Source organism: Magnolia sinica, chromosome 18, assembly GCF_029962835.1.
Source record: "Magnolia sinica isolate HGM2019 chromosome 18, MsV1, whole genome shotgun sequence".
NCBI classification, from domain to species: Eukaryota; Viridiplantae; Streptophyta; class Magnoliopsida; order Magnoliales; family Magnoliaceae; genus Magnolia; species Magnolia sinica.
Genome location: NC_080590.1, coordinates 5,365,478 through 5,388,733, shown reverse-complemented (window position 1 = coordinate 5,388,733; position 23,256 = coordinate 5,365,478). Strand labels below are relative to the sequence as shown.

Sequence of the window (23,256 nt, the reverse complement as noted above, 5' to 3'; positions counted from 1 at the left end):
GTTTGAATGAGACATACCTCGTGATAGCCCCACGAAACTCGGTGAGTCAACAACAACCCGGTCGGTGTATTTTACACATAATCGGATTGGCTACTCCCTCTACCACCAGCGAATGGATGATGGTCGGTGCTATGTGGGGCCCAACATGTGTTGTTGTATGTATTTCATCCATGCCATCCATTTATTTTTCCATATTATTTCGTGGCATGAGACCAAAAATTAGGTATATCAAAATCTCAAGTAGACCACATTACAGGAAACAGTGTTGAATGAGCATCGACCATTAAAAACTTTCTAGGGGCCATAAAAGTGTTGGATCAAGCTGATATTTGTCTTTTCCCTTTATCTTAGCCTGTATGACATAATCAACAGATTGGATGTTAAATAAACAGTACAGTGGGTCTTAGGAGGATTTTAATGATGGATATCCATTCATTATTATTTTCCTTTGGTGTGGTTCACATAACATTTCTATCCTTCTCATTTTTTGTCAAGACCCTACAATGACATATAAAAATGGAAGAACGGAATGGATGAAACACATATATCATAGTGGGGCCCACAGAGCACCGACCATCAGCCACCGGGTTGGTGACAAGGGGAGTAGCCACTCCTTTCCCGTTTTACACCCAACAAACCGCTTCCTTCCCGTACCCGATCTGTCCTCGATACGCGGATTAGATACTGCCAGGTTGAGTAGCCAGACTCGCTGCTGAAGTTCGGTGGGGTGACCATGACGTATGTGTTGTATCTACACTGTCCATTCATTCGGGGAGATCATTTTAAGGCATGAGACAGAATTATACAGATTCAAATATGGAGTACACCCCACCACAGAAAACAGTTGGGAGAGGGATACCCACCATTGAAACTTTCCTAAGATCCACTAAGATGTTTATATGAGATTTAACTTGTTTATAAGTTAAGACAAACATGAAAGAAGTGAAAAAGCAAATTTCAACTTAATGGATAACTTTTGTGGCCCGTAGAAATTTTTAATGGTGAAAGTTACTCTCTCCACTTTTCTATGGTGGGATCCACGCGAGCTTTGTATCTGACTAATTCTTTTTCTCATGCGCTAAAATGATATCTCCAGATGAATGGACGGTATGGATACAACACATACATCATGGTGGGCCCCACAGAACTTGGTGACCTCAATTCAACTGGGAGTCTGGCTGCAAAACCTGTCAGTATCTAAACCGCATCCCCCGATACCAGAAGATATCAAACAGTCGCTGGGAGATGGCACATGAACTTCCGCTCAGAGATGCCAAGCTAATACACTCGTTGCATTTGGACCGTTGACTTAGTTTTCATTTTAACCATCCATTAGCTGTCCCTCGTTGACATCTGAGAAATAAAATTAGCATGCTCGTACTTTTTTGAGCCAGATAAAGCGGGACCGCGATTTGGACGATTTAATTGGAAGCGGATTGGCTGGTGCACCACACCACCCACTTAGCTAGTGTGTTGATATCACCAAAATCTGACGGTCCCATCATCATGAAGTATGTGTTATATCCAAACTGTCTGTTCATTTTTCGAACTTGCTGTAAGTCATGAGCCAAAAAATAAAAAAAGACAGATCCAAAAATTAAGTGGACTACACTGCAAAAAAGGGTGGGAATTAAAAGTCTACCATTGAAATCCTTTCCACGGTCACAAAAGTTTTGGATCCATATGATATTTGTGTTAACTTATGAAAAGATTTGATGGAAAATAAACGTTACGGGGCATGTGAATGTTTTAATGGTGAGAATCATCATGGTGTGGTCCACTTGAACATTGGATATGAATCTATTTTGGGTTAATCCTTTAAAATGATCTCTCTAAATGGATGAAAGGCGTGGATATAATAAATACATCATTGTGTGGCTCATGTAACTTTGATCTGCTTTAAACGGTTCGTATAACCCGTAACACGAGGAGCGTCAGCTCTCGTCTTCGCACAACACGTACGCACACCAGTCAGGTCGGTGTTGTGTGGTACACGAGCCAATCGGCTTCAGTTTAATTCAGTTAAATGTACAATTCATGACTGCGTACGTATGAACCATCAAACTCAACCAGAGCAGCAATCTTTTTCTCTGAAAAGATATGGCAATGAAAAAGAATAACCCACTACGAAGTGCATATACGATCAAGTGGACATGCAGATTTTAGTCAACGGTTTCCAAAACAATCACTTTGGTGGGACCCACACTGCGTAAACAAGTGGTGTTCATCTACCATTGGATCTATCAACGAATAAAATCATGGATTGCTGGATGTTGATATCCAAGTTTGTTTATTCAACGGTTAGAATAGTTTTTACAGAGACAGAGTCCATGGCCTTTCCTGATCGATGTGGCTTAGCTCGTATATTACTATTTTTTATTTTTATTTTCTACTTTAGTAATTTGAATCCACATCACTTCTTGCAATAAACAGTCTTTTGCTTTTTTCCTATATTATGATTGGTACACATCATCACTACTGCGATTTTCTTGGTAACCTGTGGAATTCGGACGTTTACGTCTTTCGTGACCCAGATGAAATGTGGGGCCCCATCTGCTGAGGCCCGTGATAGTCCCATGATTGAACCGTTCATATTCTCATAGCTTCAGTAAAAAAAAAATGCTAATTTATGACAATCACGCTTCACTGAAGAACCTATTCCATAATGTTTAGAGTTGAATGCGATCCATTAACAATATCAATTTCGATGTTCTAGATACGTCCACAAGATGATAGTCACACTCATCAGTTCAGTATAAGTTCTGTAGCATAGAGCTCATAATATGAACGGTTTTGATCACAGGAACACTCATCATGTGGGCCTTTCTGAGGGCGTCGGTCCCTACAAAGGCAAAAGAAGTAGTTGTTTCATTGAGATATGGGCCAAAGTTCCGGGTCTAGCACCATGGAATTCTAGCTTTATGTGGTTCGGATATCGAGTATAAACAACTACAATAAATCCCCTGTACCGAAAAATATTCACGGTTGTGTTGATTACTCTGATCATGAGAAATAAATAGGCCAGCGGTCTTAAAGACGTGCACCTATCCAAGGAAACACGGAAATCCCAACTCGTGGAGCACATGGCACAGCAATCTAGGCCATAGATCAGATGGGCCATCGTGCATAAGGGCTTCTCTTCACACACCTTTATATATATATATATATATATATATATATATATATATATATATATAAAAAGGAGAGGTATCTTGAAAAAAAACTTTGATACTCAAGTGTGGTGGCTCTCTCGATATTTTTGTGCATGCTGATTTGCTCAATCAAGGACTTTTGTGCAAGTGTGGAATTTGTTTCCTATTTAAATTGTAACACTATATATATTATGTGTAATTGAAATTATAGTATTATAAGGTATTAAGGTTCTAAAGAGGAAAAGATAAAGTTTTGGAAGGATTCAATGAGGATCTCATTAGTGTAAGTACATTCATCTTTCGTAAATCATATTTCATAGTGAATTTACTGTCACTTTGTGCTGTGATTATTTCCCACGAGAGTTTTCCATGTAAAATCTATTTGTATTGATGCATGCTTTGATTGAATTTATCTTTTGCAGGTTTGATTGGTTTGCTTTTGTGCTACCACCAACATCTTTTGTAATCCACATCATACAATTAAACAAGATTCGTTTGTATCATTCAAGTGGTCTGAAGGTGAAAGCACAACGTATTTGTGTGAGATGTGAAAAAATAAAATTTCTTCTTTGTCCTTTTCATGTAGGGGCCACATTTGATCTGTGCGTGTGATACTTTTTTATCTAGCCACGCCAACACTGCAAGAGTATGATTATAGGCAATTTGCATCCTTAGAATCTAATACTCAGGAAAAATAGTTGGATGATTAATTTATAAAATCAGCCAATGGTTCTATGATCAAAACCATTAATGGCATAGGCTTCACCATGCATAGCCCATAAGCCAAAAAAACTAATGGACATAGAAATTATGGACATATAGTGTTTGGTTGTTTTCTTAGATGAGCATGAGGTGCCATCATATTTTTGCCTAAGCGGCACGTTCTTTTGATATGGTCTCTGGTAGATTGTAAAAGCAGGACCTAATTCGTGTTGCCTATCCTATTCTGCTAGAATAATGCTTAGGCCATGACAATCCTTCACAACTTTTCAATTTGGGTATTCTTGGTGCATGGGACATTCATCTCTAAATTAAGAACCATGGCTCCACTTCCCCGAACTGTACTAGGATCATCAATTCTGACAAGTGGCCCAAGTTTTGGTGATCTATGCTATAAGTTAAAAACGTTCTAAATCTTATCAACAAATATGCTACTTTTTCGGTTGAAACTGGACCATTATTGTATTTGTCTTCACATCCACATGTCTTGTAGGTGTCTAATCCAACGTTTAAAATCATTCCTGTTTACACCTGGTGTGATGTAGTCCATGTTGTTCAATTGGATGCTGCAATGTGTCAATACTATCGTACAAACGATGGAAGGCAAAATCATACACGTACTCTGAGAAATCTTCGATCTATATCTGTAGCGACACATAGCTTGCCAAAAGCAGCATAACTTAGATCCATACACACATCTATGGTCGAATAAAGAGAGATACTATGTAAAGGATACATGACCGTCGTTAGGATAGCAAATGTACACTATAAGCTACTTAAAAGACTCGACAATGCCAAATATTTCACAATCCAGGATACACTCACACAATCGTGATGAAAAAAATTTCAAAGACAATTGATGCATTTTCGGAGACTACAAAAAGCAAGAAGACAAATTCTTCTAGAATTAGAAGGAGATCAACTTATGACATTATAAACAATTTGAATCCTATTAACACACGATAGAGTCATTTTTGTGGACTAGGAAGCAAACTTCAACTTGGCCACCACCTTTCCAAGTCTATAAAATCATCGTTCAACGAAGAGATCGGGACCCTCGCCACAAACAATCAATCAATTTATACGGCGCAATGTTGACTATTCTTGTTTTAACTCCTTAGCTTAGATATTCTACTTCTGTCTAACCACGCTACAGAAAGATCCGAAACCTTGGTTTAATTTAAATTCGTTACTGACCAATGCCATCAATGTAGTATGCCTTACTAGTATATTTAATATCCACGACCTTTTCGTCGTTGGATAACGCTGATCATCGAGTTCGTACTTGGTAGATTACACCAATCACATCCTGAAGATTGTACACATTTTGTCCGCATAGACAGTCATAAGTAATTTTCTTTATTCCTTTATTTATTTTTATTTTATTTGTTGATTATAATGTTTTGACATGCAAATAAGTAAAATGGATGATTTGTCTTAATTTTTATCTTTTTTATCCATCATCGCATTACTAAGAAACCCAATATCATTACCACCATTGAAAGAAAAGTCCTTAGCGCAAACCAAAAAGATTGCATTTTGAAGGACTAATGCTTCACTTCTTAAATAGCTTGATCGTTGTAAGATCGGTGGTTGAATAGTCAAATCAACCTTCACAGGTCTGCTCTCAATCTAACTCGTTTGATGCTTGGGGTCACAAGTATTCAATCAATTTAAGTCAAGTATGACTCTGACACACCGAACAATATTCTTAATTACACACATTTGATCGAATATAAGTTGTTCGTTACACATGTAGCCTAGTGTTTGATTAAATAGCAACAATACCTTCCATGAATTTTTTGTGCATGATCGATCAACAGTGGTACGCAAAGTATCAATGGTCTTGTTTATCAAACCAATGTGACTAATTGCCGAAACTGACAAGTGATTTTATGTAGCCTCTTTAGCGAAATTCCCTTGTATGTAAAAGTTTGAGAAATGCTCGAGCCCTCACAAAGAAGTTATAATGCTACTAGCTACATTCGTTCACTTTAAAGGTTCAACTGATAGATCGTAACCGTCCATTAAGTCCGGAACACACCTCATGGCTTGTGATCCGAAAAGTAAATAGATCAGATCTGTAATGCCCTCGATTTTTGTTAATAAAATTTTAAATTTTAAATTTTGAGTGGGAAAGAAATCCACCAATCTCATCATCCTTCCTCTTATCTGTCGTTATACAAAATTTTCCTTGTATCTCGTAGTTTCTCAATGAATATTATTTCTTAAAAAGAGAACGTAAGAAAGCGAGAGTTCTATCAAAACTAAAAGAACCAAAGAAAAACCCATAGGAAAAAAATGAAAGGAAAAGTGTGAAGGAGGATTTTGGAATTCACTTATTCAGGTTAATATTTTAATTTTTTCTTTATTTTATTTATGCAATAGTTAATTTGGCATAATCTACACATTAGATGGATTGGATTAATCAAACATCCATTGTGTAGGTTTAATTCATTAATGTGAAAAGGTATACGCATGGCTTTAACGCTAATGTGTACAATGTGAGATTTTTTCATGATGGACAGTGATCAGTATGATCTGTAGTATTCATGAATGTTATAAGACTTAATTAGATAATATTTTTAAGAATTAGACCAATTCGACACCTTAATTGACCATACAGATCATATATCTACCAATTTTCTTCCTTAATCTAACGAAATTGAATAAACACTGGAAGAGTAATTCTCTGCGCAAGATACAACTTGCACAGGAAATTATGTGACATAATGTAAAATGTGTGATTAAATCATCACCATTCATTAGTTCATTAAGATTTAAAATAAATTAAAATCTTAAATTTTAGACTGATCGGATCATTAGATGGACAACATTGATTTGAATAAATAATAGATAATGAATTATACGTTTTATTCATTATATGTAATCATAAGATTAAAGATAATTCTTATTTATATGATTTTAGGAAGTCCTAATTCAATTCAGACCGTTGATTTACGGAATCATCTCCACCGCATCAAGGTGAGTAATCCCGATGTGTTTTCCATCTATCAAGTTAAAATAAATGAATTGTTTGATATGTTGTATTATTAGCCTGATTTAATTATCATATACTCTTAGTTGATTTAAATGACGGTGTGATTTCTGAAATATAATAATAATGACATAATTTGATTAATGTGTTAGACTATTTTGATGCAAATGTGATAATCGAAATAATTTATGCAAGACATAATTCAAATGTGACATGATTTGAATTATTACCCTAATTTAATTATCATATAATCTTAGTTGATTTAAATGACGGTGTGATTTCTAAAATATAATAATAATGACATGATTTGATTAATGTGTTAAACTATTTTGATTCAAATGTGATAATTGAAATAATCTATATAATATATAATTCATGATTACTCGGTGCATCTATCAATTGCATGCACAACACATGAAAAATTCTTGGGAGACTTCCTCAGATGGTATCCTAGTAAAATCGTTACCAAAAACCCACTATACTAGTGAAAGCCTACTCAAAGAGTACATGCAGGCCTTGCCTATGCTTACTAGATGGTAGAAGTCCGCCAAGGGACAGATGCGGGTTGACAGGTTTCCAACTTAAGCAAGTAGATGGATTCCCACTTGATACATTGATGCATTGTATTTACATTTTGTTTAAAATTTTATTGTGTATAATTATTGGCATTCTATTATAATTTGATGTAAAGAACCATGTCGAGAATTCTCAGTAGACCTGGCCCGCTTACCATTTTTATTGATGGAAAAACCATAAAGATGTGAATGAGGGTGAGCCGGTGGCTCAAGAACAGGAATGCGTGATCGAGCCGAAAAATGACTTAAGGGACACGTGGCCGTACTTGACAGAGGAGGAAGATGTTGCCTTAGACTAGCCATGATATTTTTACTTTAATTATATTTGATTTTCTTAGATTGTTAATCAACTCTTTTAAGTTGTTGGACATACTTATTTCATTCATAAGATCCCGAATGGGAGGATCCTTAACTATGTCTATAATTGATTATTGGAATTGATGGTTATTTCTTAATTATGAGATATTGCTAAGTATGGATGAAACTTAGATCTATGGTAGATCTACTAGGTAGATGAATAATTGTATAATGGAATAAAATTAGTAAACTTTGTATACGAGTTACGACTCAAAACTCGAGACTGAGGGTGCACACTATATACTCGAATTTCGAGGTGTGATAAGATCTCCCATTCGTCATCGATTTCAATGGTTGTCAATTTTCAATGGGATAGTTATGATTGTTTAAACAAAGTGATTCTTTTGAATCTTAAATAATCCATTAATGGATCATAACAAATAGATAAATCAAATTGTTGATTGGACCTATTTTTGTAACAGAGGTTCTTGTCTGTCCATATTAAAGGCCATTGATCACATGGTTAATATTTGTTGGATGAGTGTGATGTTGGCAAGGTAGCCATGAAATTCATGCACTCTGGACCTAATGAACATTTTAGGTCAACGGATTCATTTAAGTATGGGAGTACTATTCTTGTAGCGCCCTCAGCATGGGAGAAATCCCCAAAATAAAAAACGTGAGATGTATAGATAAAACTTTGAATCTCTGGCAGAGTGGGATCAATGATGCGCAGGGATTTCATGAAATACATGAAATTTGCATACTTGGCTGACAACTTATTTAACTCCAACTGTGCAAATTAAGTTCCCCACTAACTTAAACATATCACAAAACAGGCGTTACACTTGTTTCAATGTCTTACTACTGGAGTAGTAGCACGGTGGGTTCCACACGTCTGTTTGGCTTCAATGGACAAGGACTGAGTACTGTCTGCCTCTGCCTCTATTGTGGTGGGATTTCATTGAATGGTAAGTTATTGTATGAGATGATCCCCTTCAAAATGGATGCGGATTAGCCACAGACAGGTTGGGTAGTGAGATTCGCTGGTGAAGTGACGTCAGCCTACTGAGAGATCATCCACATGGTTAATCTATATTGAGAGAGATCATTTTCCGACATGAGCCAAAGAATGAAACAGATTGAAAACATAAGTGGACCCCATCACAGAAAACAATGGGATGAGTGACGTCCTATGGCTCACCATAATGTTTATTTGAGATCCAACTTGATCATAAGTTAACATAGATAAATAACTTTTGTGGCCCGTAGAAGTTTTTAATGGTAGGTGTTTAATCCCCATTATTTTATGAAGTTTTTAATGGTAGGTGTTTAATCCCCATTATTTTACGTGGTTTGATCTACTGAAGCTTTGATCTAACTCATTCTTTGGATGTGAGGCTAATAAAACTTCGTGACGCCGCTAAAGTAAAATAAAATATCCTTCGCACGCTTGAAACAAAGCATGCTTGAAAGTTATTCAGCTAAGTACGCATGCTTGAAAGTTATTCAGCTGAGTACGTATTTGACCACGCTTTATCTCTCACGCCGACCTATTTAATCAGTCAAAATTCTGCTATGACAAGGGTAGCGGCAGGTCAGTTCAGGAATAGGCAGTACCCATTCGAAGTCCAATTTGAATTAATGCGTGCCATACAATTTTTGAGTGCCGGTGCATCAAGCGTCATACTCTACCAGAGTAGAATACATGAATTGGAGAACAAAACAACGCTACCGTTTTGTTAAAGACGAAGAGCTGTCGAGGCGTTCGTTCGTTGCGACTCAGGATCCTGTGCTGAACCGCCAATATTATTTTTAACGCAATTAACAAGCTATTGTTGTATAATCACACTTCATACATGATTTTAAACCTTTGATTTGTGGAGTTGAATGCGGACCGTCTAAATTTCCTTCTTTTCGTTCTAGATTGCTCTAGAGAAAGTGGATGGTCTTAATCATCCGCTAGCGCTAGTTTCTCTCCAGCAATAGGCATCTGCCATGTCTTCCCCTCCACATCAGCATTGAATCCACGCCACGTGTAGCACGCGACGGAGGGCCGGCCGGTGGGCCCCACGCATCGAAGCCCCACCCGGAAAACATGCCCAAAAAGGAAAATTTTCAATACTGTACAAGGGACGGAGACCGCGTTATTTCAATACTGTACTTAGATATCTTTTCACATTACAGCCCTCTCTTTATATCTTCTGCATTTTTCGCTACCAAACCAAAATATACATATTTACATTAATTAATTAAAACCCCCTAACAAAACTTAGGTATACTAAGTACACCTCCATATTACTGTTTCCACCCCCTAATTTTCCACATTGCCATTGACATTTCTACCCTTCTTCTTCTTCTTTTTTATTTTTGTTTTTGGCTTGTATATACACCATAGCTTGACTTCCAACACCAGCCCTCTTACAACCTAAGGGCTTGAGATATACACCGAGTATTGGGTATATATGACTACTCTAGTATTCTAGTATCAGCCCTCCCATTGGGGCTCTGTGAGGGATGCCCTTTCTTCTCTTTGCAGTCCTGAAATTTACGACCGTTGGGGGTGGTGTTGATGGGGTGAAGCTCCGTACGGTCTTCTCATGGGCATGGCTGCTGCTGCTTGAGTAAGAGTCTTCCGAGTCAGAGGTCGCCACCGCCGACCGTTTCTTCTTCTGATTCTTCGGAGTCGATGAAGTTCCAGCAATCTGCGTAGAAATCAAAAAGACCCACAAAAGGGTTTGAATTAGATTAACCTGGATTGCAAAGATGCCCACATTTCCAATACAGAGGAATTTTCCAAAATAAGCAGGGGTGATGGTACATTGGAATGACCAAAATGACCTTGCTTTCAGTGGTCGATTCTGATAGAAAGGGAATCGGATATCTGACAGCTTTTTTCTCATTATAGGAGAATAAGGTATTTTTATCAGGGGCAATATCGGGAAAGAAATTACCTTGCAGCCCAGTGAACAGAATCGAAACGAAACGAGCAGGCTCCTCTCGCACACCTCGCAGGTGTTGGTAACGCCCTTGCCAGGCCTGGGCTGAGGCCGCTCGTTCAAGAAAACAACCCTAGCGCTGTTGATGATGTAGGTCTGCACCCCTGTAATGTCCATGAACTTTTGAATCTCAGACACCCTAATCACGTCGTGGTAAGATGACCTCCGTATCTGTAAAAATAACAGAATTGCCTCATCAGACCTAGCCGTTATTTTCGCAGGAAGAAAAGACCCAAATGCTTGAACAGAGAACAGACCTGTATGGCTCGATGGTCTTTGTGATAAGCGAGGCAGAGAGAACAGAGAGCCCCATTCATGCAATCCAAACAATACATATTACATTCGCTCTTGTGGGCGTCGCTGTGGAATTTGCATTGAACAAAGAAGCTAGTTTCAAGGAGGGGGCGAAGCCAGGAAGGCCACATGCTGTCCTCATCAGGAACTCCAGCTCCCTGGTTTGATATAAATCAATGGTTAGAATTAGAAACAAACAACAAAGCTAAAATCGGAAGAAATAAATAAAACAGGGGAATGAAGAAAAACAGAGAATCCGGGTGTCAGGAAAACATGATATTTGGTGCAACCAAACGCATCCTACAAGAGAGATTGTTGATTACCATGTTTCTGCGATTCTTGGGTTTGATTTCTTTGAAAGTGTGTTCTTGATCAATCGCCAGTTTGATGGATTGGAAGGAAAAAAAAAAAATCGGAATTTCAATTCGGTTTCCTCTCACTTTCTTTGGGTATCTGTGAGAGAGAGAGAGAGAGAGAGAGAGAGAGAGAGGCGTTCGAAGAGAATGCGAGGAATGGGCGTGGGTTCTTGTAGTGGAGGAAGGGCGGTAGATGGGGTCTGATGGGTATTCGGTCGTTCTTATCTGCTCAAAGTCACAATCCGAGCCTAGCTCCGAACCCGAACCAAGGCTGCTTTGATTGCAAGAAACCGACCTCTTTCTTTCCCTTCCTGTTTTTCTCCCTCTCCATAATGCATAAAGAAATTCAGAAAGGTTTTTGGACAGGAACTGAGTTAGCCATATGCCCACTTGTCTTAGTGGAACTATCTTTCAACAGTATACACGCCTTCTCTCCCTTCTCATAAGTGGGGCCCATTGTTAGGTAATCACGACATCCTGTCTGTGTCCCATCGTGATGGAGCATGCCCCAAATCTACCACAGAATGTAAGATCCCACCAAGCAATGTAAGGACATTCTTCTCTTAATGCATACTTGAGTTTCTTGGCTCCCTCAATGTCAATCGATCATCCTTTTTATCCATGGTCCATCTGTGGAAACATAGTGCAGAACAACGGTTTGGATTCTTTAACCGTGCGTCCCACTTTTCATAATTAAAAACGCGTGTACATGTAAAGACGCGGTAGTGTGGCATTGTAATTTAGAAAGAAAAACATAATAATAATAACTTACTAGATGTTTTCTGGAATACATCGCGACGTATTGCAATACCACACATCGGGAATTTATTCTTTGCATTTAGATTCTTTTCAATGACATGAACGGTTATTTAGGATAAAGCTAACCTTGGGCAGGGGATGGCTTAAATGGACTTTCAGATCTAGAATATTCACCTTTTGATTACATAAAGTTCATGATAACCGTCCAATTACCCCAAAAGAGCCAAGTTATCAACCGTTGAAATAATCCAAGTTAATTTATTTTACCTCTCACTACCGTACGAACTGAGGCCGGTAATCAAAGGCCGAAATCCCAACGCTTCGTATACGCTGTATTTATCCTTTACATTTGTATTTGTTCCTCTTTGCAGTTGGGGCCACCTTTGGCATTTCTCAGATGTTTCCAACGCTTCCCGTACAGGCGCGTAGATAGAGGGGATGTGGGTGGGGCTAAGAAACATGTAGACTCCTATCAGATGGGCCTGATCTGGACTAACATTTTGCAGGGAAAACTTCTCCATATGAACGTACATAATACATGTATACACATCATGAGCAGATTTCCTTACTGGGAATCAGTAAAAGCCATTATCAATATGAGTTTTTGACGATTAGGGTGCGTTTGGTTGTGCCAAATTTTATGAAATATCATCAAATTAGATTGATTAATCATTAAACTCCGTGATATTTGGTGCAACCAAACGCACAAACATACATACGGGAGATAACTTTTTCTAACAATGTAGTGCGAGCTTGTTACAAGAAATACATACATCTAGTTTAACAGTTGGATCATAGGCATGCATTTGAAATTTAGAAGGCACATCAGGTACAACCATTGCATGAAAGTTTCTACAAGACTAAGTGAAGGTTTTGCCAAAAAGGCTATGGATGGCTTGATGAAGTGCTAGGTTTGAAGAAATTCAGATTAAAAAGTTCTAGATGGGAAAAATGACCAAACACAAATTATAACTTTTGAGGGGTATAATTTTTGTAACCCATTATCAAAATTGATATTATAAGACATACCTGGGCAGCTACTGAAGAGCACTACAACCTGCCCAATTAATTAATGGCCATTGACCTCTGAATAATTTTCTAAAATTTATTTATTTGTTTTAAGATTTGAAGAATCTATCTATAACTTAAAGTCCTTTTAAAATCATTTAAGAGGGTTTAAGTTAGTTTTTTTTTTTTTTTGCTATCTTTAATAAATTTTCTATTTTAAAAAAGTAGCAATTTGCATATACAAGCACACTAGAAGGGCCAGTTTGTTTCCAGGGAGGTAATTACCTATAAATTAAGTTAAATCAGTTATAATTATTTATTTTTTATATTTACTCCACTAAAATTTGATCAGCAGTTCAAGCTGTCACTTGATTTCCATGACACAAGCACGTGGCAAAACTTTTGGGCCTCACCATGATGTATTTGTTTCATCCAAGATATCAACTCATTTTTCTATATCATTCTAGGACATGAGCCCAAACATGAGTCAGATGCAAAGCTCAAGTGGACCACACCAAAGGAAGCAGTGAGAACAATGACACTCACTATGTTTGGGGCAGATGCAAAGCACAAGTGGACCACACCAAAGGAAGCAGTGAGAACAATGACACTCACTATGCCTGTTTTCTGTGGTTGCGTCCACGTGAGCTTTGAATCTGCCTCTGATTTATTTTTTTTCCAAATGCCTAAAAACTGATAAAGAAAATGAATGGATAATGTAGATATAACACATACATTGTTGTGGGGCCCATAGAGTTTTTGCTTTTGCAATACGAGGTCTTGTTCGAAATCCCAGATGAATTTCCTTATATTTCAAACATTGTCAATATTGATTATTATACTTGTATCATTACATATCTATATTTACACCTGATCAAATATGCTTTGGAGAAACAATTCTCATCAATATTAATTTGTTATTTGGCGTAATAAATATGATTGTTCGGCCATATAAAAATATCAATTCAGCCATCATAGTAGAACTCGACCATCTTGATCAAAAAATCTTAAAGTTGGCCAACTTGGTTGAAAAAAAGCAAATTCGGCCATTTTGGTCGAATTCGATCGTCTTAGTCGAACTCAATCATCCTAATCGAAAAATGGCAAAATCATCTGTCTTATCGAACTCGGCTATCATGATCGAGAGACAACAAATTCAACTGTCTTGGTTAAACTTAATCGTCTTGATAAAAAATAATAATAATAATGACAAAATCGGCTATCTTGATCGAATTCGACTGTCTTGATCAAGAGACAACAAATTCGACCCTCTTGGTTGATCAAGAGACAACAAATTCGACCCTCTTGGTCGAACTCGACCATCCTAATTAAAAAACGGCAAAATCAGTTATGACAATGTAGATTGTCAATCAATTCATTCTAAATAAGGCTTATGGTTGACCAATGTAGTAATATGGTTTTGAATTTATCTCATTACTTCTTGAACTATTTGAATAATTTGGTCACGATTCAAATGGTGTGATTCGACCATTGGAGGTGGTTCAGAGCTTATCTAGTTTTGTCTTCCATGATATGGTCAATTCCTACGGAAGGACTGCCCTGTAGGTATATCATGATTTTCTTATTTTGAAATAATATTCATGACCTCCCGTTCTGGTCGCCTAAACTTGGTGGACAATGGAACGTTTTGTATCTCCTAAAATGGAGCCAGATGAATATTCTATTGTGAAAGAGGTAATTGCGGTGCTGGCGGTATTGATGTCAGATTTTCAACAGAATTGATATCAATAATTGGCTGAGCCACATTTTACTACAGCACAATAGGTGCTCTTTCAAAAAACATTATATTCATGCTTTTGGCTTGGCTAGCCATCCGTTTAGCCTAAATTTGTGACTGTTCTACTATATGTTAATTCACCATTTGTATATCACATAACACAACCATCATTATATTAAAAAGATCTATCAATCATCTTGTGTTCTCATTACTTTCATATTGGCTTATGTTATCAGTCTCACTAGAAGTACTAAAAAACTGTTGGCTTTTGATTTATAGTTTCTATCATGTAACAAGTGTGAGCGTATTAGAATTGAATGTGCGACTCAATTTAGACCGAACAACTATAACCCTAAGCGCCAAGATAGGTAGATACGTGCTATGTGATCGAGACTGAATGGGATCGATATCCTATTCAGCCACTTGTGCAATATAATGAAGGAATCAGATGATATTCAGAGGATAAGGTTCGTCCTTTGATGATGCGTTACACCTTTACCATTTATTTTAAAAAAACTTTTCAATACAAATAAAAGAAAAACAAGAAAGATCTCTTGGATGACTTTGATCACTTGCCTTTAAATTTCTTTTAACTATTCCATGTCTTATTATTATATCAACTGTATTTTTGTAAAAAAATATTCTATGTATTATTAAAAATCTTTAACTTAGAATATCTTTCTTTTACTATAATATTGTCCTTTTCAATTTAGTTTTCTAAAAACAATCAAAAATACAGTACAAGAATAATAATGGACAACCACATATCATATATTTATCAAGCAACCATTTAATTGCTAAACTACCTGAGCCACATATCTTTTCAATGCAGGACATCTAATTTGAGACAAAGACCCACTCAATAGAAATAGTAAATCATTTTACATGGAAATAAAGCAATAGACAGCGAAAATTTACAAAACCAGTTAGTTAAAGGATGTCAACCCTTTCATTAAAGCTCCATTCTAATAGAAAAACCTACTTCACTGAAGATTGGGTCTCATAGTTAAAGGATGTCAACCCTTTCATTAAAGCTCCATTCTAATAGAAAAACCTACTTCACTGAAGATTGGGTCTCATGAGTGGATTTCCCACAGAAGCTACTCCCACACGTGGTTATTTTACTAAAAGGGTAGGAGACCCACCTAATTTTCACTGAAGGGTCATCCAACCATATGTCCAATTTTCAGTTATGTTGGGGGTATATTGGTCAGTAAAAGAATACAACCCTACTCTTTATATAGTTCCCTAACCTACATCTGCTTTGGTGGTTCACCTTCCTTAGACCAACAAGGAGACATCAAACGACAAATTCAACGTGGTATTAAATGATATTAAGAAAGAAAAAGTGATATTAAGAAAGAAAAAGTTTCAAGTTCAGCCCGTTGGACCACAAGTAATAGTTACATCCTATTCAGCACATGAAAAATCCAACTCTTCCAATATGTTGGACCCGCCCGCCATGATTATATATTGTGAAAATCATCCTTGCCTCGTAATCAGGTGGGCCACAACATAGGAACAATGTATGGTCTTTGATAAATAGAAAAATATAAGCGTGGGGATTTTTATGAGTTGATGCGGCCGGTTTTGCAGAAGGTGATCCCATGATGTGGCCAACTTATTAGATGGTTTGGATGTTGCATGCACTTGAAAGGTTGGAAGCTATCTGCTAGGTGGACACGAACTTGTGGTACAGCTGGATGGACTTAAAAACCTTCTTACTAAGAAAATTATTTAAGAAAATGGTGGTGGAAATAACCTTGAAAATTATCACAGGATTAAAATAAGAGAACTGATCACCCAAAAGCAAAGGCACCGCAGCTTGTGGTACGGTACCATTGTTCCCGCCAAAAATGCCCATTGTTTACAAAATCAGTACCATTTAAACAATAGGCGCCACCATTAGGACATCCTTCCTTTTAAAATGAGGCAGATCTACTCAACAGATTGGCCACAACTGTAGACTTAATGTTCTCCATTGATTCCAATGATGTAGCCCGTTTAACTAGTAGACAGGCCTGATTTTGGTACCAGGTGATCTTGATGATCAGGCCTACCGTTTCCGTGGTACTGATTTCCTACTAGGTGGACATGCTAGCAGGAAAGATGGTGCGGTACCATGTGTTGCGGTACCTTGCTTGTAGGAGATCAGATCTCCTTAAATAATGCGTGCTGACGCAAAGAATCCCTTACCTCCCGACATCGACTAAAATTAAGAATGGTAGATGGATGCAGTAGAGCCGGAAGAACGGGATACGGTAGAGGCATCTCCTAGAGTAGCCGTGCCGTGTTAATGTATCAATCAGGGCCCTACATCTAGTGGGCCGTAATATGAGTGGCATGCATATATTCAAAGATACAAGTTCATCAGATTATCCTGTCAATTTAGACCCAAGATCAATGGTAGAAAATAAAATTACTTTTAGTGCCTAAAATTGTATGATAGGTGTGATTTCCAAGGAACTGGTCATCCATGATCAGGCCCACTAGACGAGTGATCCCGATCGACATATAGATCTGACACGTGTTGTGTGGAGAGATGGCCCTGCCTTATTTTACTTCTCCTAGGTCTACCACATCATATCAAAGTAAGTGTCATATCCAAGTAATATAAACACCCTGACACTCAGGATTTTCTGCGGGAAGAACCATTTTAGCATTCTCTTCTCGTGACCATGTAAATAAAAATAATTATCAGGTGGAAGACTACCAAAAACGCATTTCAAATTGGTATGGGCGTGTTTGCTTGCACCAAATATAAATAAATTTCACAATATTTTATGATTAATTAGACTAATTTAGGGGAAAAATTCTTGATGTTTCATCAAATGGCTTTGGGCCAATTTGATTTAATATAATTACATATATTTTCATATAATTTCTCTCAAATCAACATTAAATGCATATATCAAACAACACCACTTGCGTTTGAAAGTGAAAAAGAGTCGCCCCATCAGATCTCGTGATAATTGGAAGCCAAAACTTGGTGGCCACACCATGATATATGTGTTATAATCATTCCATCCATTCATTAGTATATATTATTTTAGGGCATTTCCTTGAAAATGAGACATATTCAAGGATTAAGCCAAGTGGACCATACTACATAAAATGTGGAGATTAAATGCTAACCATTTAAATATTCTTCCCATAGTGTGGTCCACTTGAACTTTGGATGTCTCATTTTTGGAGGGATACCCTAAAATGATGTGGGCAAAAGATTGGACGACATGGATAAAACATATATATCATGGTGGACCCACAGAGATCATCTCACTTTCCATACCTAAAATAGCCGCTGTCAATGTCATACATCATTCCTTCCATCACAAAATACTGTAGCATGTAATTAATGGTTTAAAAATATAAAATACATTGGAATTTTGTAACCAAAGAGGCCCTAAATGAAACCGACTTTCCACTAAATCAATTACATGATTGAATGCAAAATAAGAAATGCTCCAGTGCTCTCATAGCACAATAATTATCATGTTCCTAGCTGCATATGGACATTAGATTGATCTAAAGTGTTCATTAGGCCTAACACACAGTCCAAGGGCCCCCATGAAATTCTCACATTCATTTGCCGAATATTAACCTTTTGATCAATGATCTTTTATATGAGCGATCAAGACCATTTACACATAAATAGGTTCAATTAACAATCTGGCCCAAATCTGTTATAACACATCATGTATAGCTTATGATTCTAAGGAATCACTTTTGTTAGGCAAACATCACCATCAAATCCATGGCTTCTGAAAAGGAAGGCTACAGAAAATAAGGCCAAATTGAGGATGGATTGGATCATCTGAACAGTGCATTTATTTATTTATTTATTTGCATCTGAGCGCTGTGATGCTTACATGGTGGCGCTTGAAATGATTTTAGATTTGGACGGTTCAGATCAATCGAATGAACTTTCTAAGTGAATGGATCACTAAAGCATTTCTCGAATATAAAAATTTTAAAATAATACCACTCACAAGACTTTAAAAGAAAGGTGAAAATAAGGAAGACTCTAGTATTAAATGCTAGTTTTTCTTATTTCTAGATGAATGCGTTCTCTTTTACATGTGAAACATGCTTGAAGATCATGACTATTAATTTAGTGGAGTAAACTGTAACAAATAAACGGACGGCTAGAAAAAAAGTTGGGCCAACTTTATGGTCGGTCCCGTTGATTATTGTGTCTGACCATCGACACAACAGGGCCCACCCAATTGAACGGTTTGTATTGTTCACACGTGTACAATAATGGCGTATGGTGATATATGGTCCTGGTTCATACAGACAAGGCAAGTGGGATTAGTGATCCTCGGCGTTTCAATCAGTCCATCAGTCTATTTATCAATAGGGCATTTTATCAACAAAATTAAAAGAGAATTGGCCACTTACAGCGCATGTGACCAGTCACATCCAGCCCTCTCTTTTCTTCCATTGTGTAATAGATGTATGTCATCCGAGCCATTCAAAATCCGTGCTAGACCATGGTGATCATCTTCAGCATAAATCAGCTCGATCTGATCTACTCATCATATGCGATACAACTTCAAAATCATCGCTCAGTTGGTGTTGTGATTAAATGATTTGTTGCTCATCCAATGAGTAAATAGACCTAATTTTCTTTTCAATATAACTTCATGGTGGTTCCCACATTTTTAAAGGACAGGATTGTCATACATACGACAATTTAGTTGATAAAATCTGTGGGTGTGTGTGGAACGTATGAGATCCTTTCTCAAAATTGAAATTTCCAATATTTTTTGGGCAAAGCCCATACGCTACGTTTGCGTTACGCACGCATAGATGCAAGTACATATTGTCTTAATGTCACGATAAGCCTATTTAAGGCTGGATCCTTCTGCATAAAACGAGATGATCTATACCGTTCATTTAGAAGGACGTACGTGGCAAATATTCACTGCCCATAGAATCCTATTACGAAACAATGGTCCAGGCTTCAAGAAATGTGTACAGATGGTGAGGATTTTCGATCAGTATTTTTTTTTTTTTTTTCTTTCTCTTTTTTCTTTCTCCATATGGCCATCTATGTAAGGACTTCGTAGGCAAACGGTTTAGATGGACGCGGATTTACTGCGAAAGCCATATGCAGGAATTTCCTCCGTTGGGATGCTAGGTGGGGCACACCGAGATGTTTATGAGAAATCCACACCGTCCATCCGTTTTGAGAGATCATTTTAGAACATGAAATAAAAATGAGGTGGATCAAAAAATCTAGGCGGCCACACGAAAGGGAAAATCGGAGAAAGAGTTTTCTGCCGTTGAAACCTTCCCGGGATCTACCTTGATGTTTTATATGCCATCCAAACCGTTTATAAGGTCATTACCACTGGGATGAAGTGTAAAAAACTAAAAACTTGCCTGATATGAAGCTTTTTGGCCATATGAATGTTTCAAACGGTGGTCACTGAATCCTCACTGTTTCCTCTCGTACGGCCCACGTTTGTATTGGATCCACCTAATTTTTCGTCGCGTGTTCTGAAATGATCTCTCAAAACGGATGGATAGTGTGGATTTCTAATAAACATCACGGTGGCCCCACCTAGCATCCCAGCGGAGGAACTTCCCGTGAAAGGCTTTGGCAGGAAGTCCGCGTCCGGTTAGGATTATGTCATCGTAGGGAAGGGCACGGGGAATGTGGCTTTCATTGAATTGATATTTACGCCCTCCCTGCTTTGTTTTCAGTACAACTGTTTTCATTTTCGAATGAGAAGGGTACGGAAGTACACTTTTTTTAAGGACATAACAGGGGCACTCGACAATTGTTATGAAAAAACAACGCTGATTAATATGTGAATTTGTTAGAAGTTACTCCATTGTGGCAATTCATCCATGATCGACGTTGATACCACAATCCCAACCATCCAAACCATATACCCAATTGTGAATGTAATAATGCCCAGAATTCACACTTCCTGATGATATCAACCGTCAGATCTTATCCATTTCGAAGGTGGACCCTGACCATTTTCTTTCTAACCATTCATCTGACATCAATCAATCATATGGTTGGGACCTTCCTATCAGATTGATGATGATCTCTGAGTCATTCACGATGGTCCTGATATTTGGACAATCTGGAACGCCTTGCAAGCGTGCTCCAGGAACAGTATATGAGTTGCCACCGTTTATTAAGTTGTGTAGGACAAACAGCCAAGTCATACTTTAAAAAGAGAAGAGACGGAGAAACCGGACCTGGTTGGTTTGGTGTTGACTCTGGCGGGTCAAACGGGGCATTAAAGGCCGCCGGCACGGCACAGTGAGAAAGACCAAGGAAAGAGCGCAAGTCACACCACGGGTTTCATCACGTCACCGCGTGCCGAAGGTGTCGGAATCGTCCACAACACCTGCTTTGCGCAGCGCTTAAATCACCCAAGCACTGTGAGCTCCATCATACTGTATATGTAAAATCCACGCAATCCATCAGGCGATATCCATTGTTTTTACCGTAGATATTGAGGATAAAACGAGTTAAAAACTCATATGGACGACACCAATGGGAACAATGTAAAATTTCTACCAAAACTACTAAGTTCACAGGTTGTTGCTTTCAAGAGTATTTTAACAAGCTTATTTTTGTCCCTTTTCTCTTCATTACGTGAGTTACAAATGATTAACGGTTTTGATGAAGGATACAACGTATGATAACAGCCACATATAAACCTATGGTTAGAATACCATCCCCATTGTTGATCATCTTGTGGCATATATAATTAGTAGATCCTGTTTATTTTTTCTCATACGGCCTAACAGCAAGGATTGAACCTGATAGACCGAGTGGATTTTAAATATAAAACATGATGAGCCCCAGAGACTCGGGTGTCTTATGCACTGCGTAAATCAAGTATCGCAGAGGAGTCCGATCCGTGCGTCACCTGCCACGCGGAGTCTCTCTTATGGGCCCTACCTGGAGGGGGCGTCTCTCCAGCCTGCGAACCGTTCCCACGTGAGTATACTGGTTGCCTCCCGAAAATTGGAAAATACTTAAATACCCCTACAGGAATTGCAAAATGCCACGATGTTCATTTGAATGGTGGAAAGATCAGGAACGCGATCGAGCCATCCATCTGCATTGGACGTGAACGGATTATCCATCAATCTGAACCGTCCAACTAGTGGCTCTCATTATGGATGGACAATGCTCGAAAAATCATACGTATGAGGAGGCCATAACCATCATTTATCTATACTTCCTACACCTAAACTTCTTTTATTTCTCACCGTCTATTTGAAGGCAGATGGCAAGAATCATCAGATCTATGCCTTATCTTGAATAATTTTCCATCCATATTGGGTCCCAATAAATGTACGTTCCTAATTGAAAGACAATCATGCCACGCGTAATGTTACTATATGTCTCCTTTTCGGTTTTTCTGGCTCTGGTATCATCTTCCTTGGAATGATTAAATAACTAGGATCCCGTTGAAAGTATCTTTACAAAGCACTTTGTGTTTTGTGGAGAATGATCACCTGGGTTTAAAGGGATGGTGATTACCACAAGTTCGAGCTGTGTGGGGCCCACACTGACGTGTATATATGCTGCCCCTTCTCATGTTCACCGTACAACCATAGAAACATTCCGATCCAAAACTAAGGTGGGGCACACCACAGGGATGGCCGTGCAGTCATGAGTAAAACCTACGAATTTGCGTGGTGTAGACCACCTAAGTCTTGTAATGGCCTTTTTGATGCGGCCCTTTATTCAGGTGGGCGCACCTGATGACTGGCTTGGATAGGATATACTGAACAAAGTAGACCCCACATTCCATATGTAATTCTGGTAGGTGTTTGCCATTTCTCCCTTTTGTATGGCCCACCTGAGGTATGGATATGCTGGATTTTTTGGATCTAGGGCTAAGCAGGGTAAGGGCACATCTGAGGTATATATGGACATGTTGGATTTTTGGATCTAGGCATAAGAAGGGTAAGGGTCCATCTAATGTACGGGATGGGTGACACTGAAATGTCATGGTGGGCCTCACGCAGCTAGAATATTATATGGTGATTACAACTGACAAGGTATTGTAATCATTAACCTTTTTTTCTTTTCCCACCTTGTCTGCGTGACACACATGAAGGAGGTCGGCGCGCCTACTGTCATGATTGGCGAATGGACCATAACTGATAATTTCGTTAGTTAGAGAACCTTAACCGTCGGATCACTGCCCCACTAGTGGACAATGGACATCAAAAATAACAGGAAGTCCGTATTGAACGATCAATAGCCCTTCAGTCAAATGATCAATGCTCATACAGTGCAAATTTGGACTACAATATGTGGACGGTGGGCCATGTGGAATGGATGGTCTATATCTTTCTCGTGTACCACTATA

At 38.2% G+C, this 23,256-nt stretch overlaps 1 protein-coding gene across 1 annotated transcript; it reads right to left on the bottom strand.

The window, feature by feature from the left end:
- Positions 1 to 9,889: 9,889 nt before the first annotated feature.
- LOC131233125 (protein RGF1 INDUCIBLE TRANSCRIPTION FACTOR 1-like) lies at positions 9,890 to 11,586 on the bottom strand. The gene is made up of 4 exons (XM_058229729.1): positions 11,359 to 11,586; positions 10,999 to 11,193; positions 10,697 to 10,912; positions 9,890 to 10,447 (listed from the first exon to the last, which is right to left on the bottom strand). The coding sequence occupies exons 1-4, from the start codon at positions 11,359 to 11,361 to the stop codon at positions 10,217 to 10,219; spliced, it is 645 nt and encodes a 214-aa protein (XP_058085712.1). The 5' UTR covers positions 11,362 to 11,586; the 3' UTR covers positions 9,890 to 10,216.
- Between the last annotated feature and the right edge of the window lie 11,670 nt (positions 11,587 to 23,256).

What these genes read in the sequence shown, in the direction of transcription:
- LOC131233125 (XM_058229729.1), bottom strand. An exon ending in AAGACCATCGAGCCATACAG is followed by an intron (nt 10,913 to 10,998) that starts GTCTGTTCTCTG and finishes TTATTTTTACAG; the next exon opens with ATACGGAGGTCATCTTACCA. An exon ending in TCTGTTCACTGGGCTGCAAG is followed by an intron (nt 10,448 to 10,696) that starts GTAATTTCTTTC and finishes ATTTCTACGCAG; the next exon opens with ATTGCTGGAACTTCATCGAC.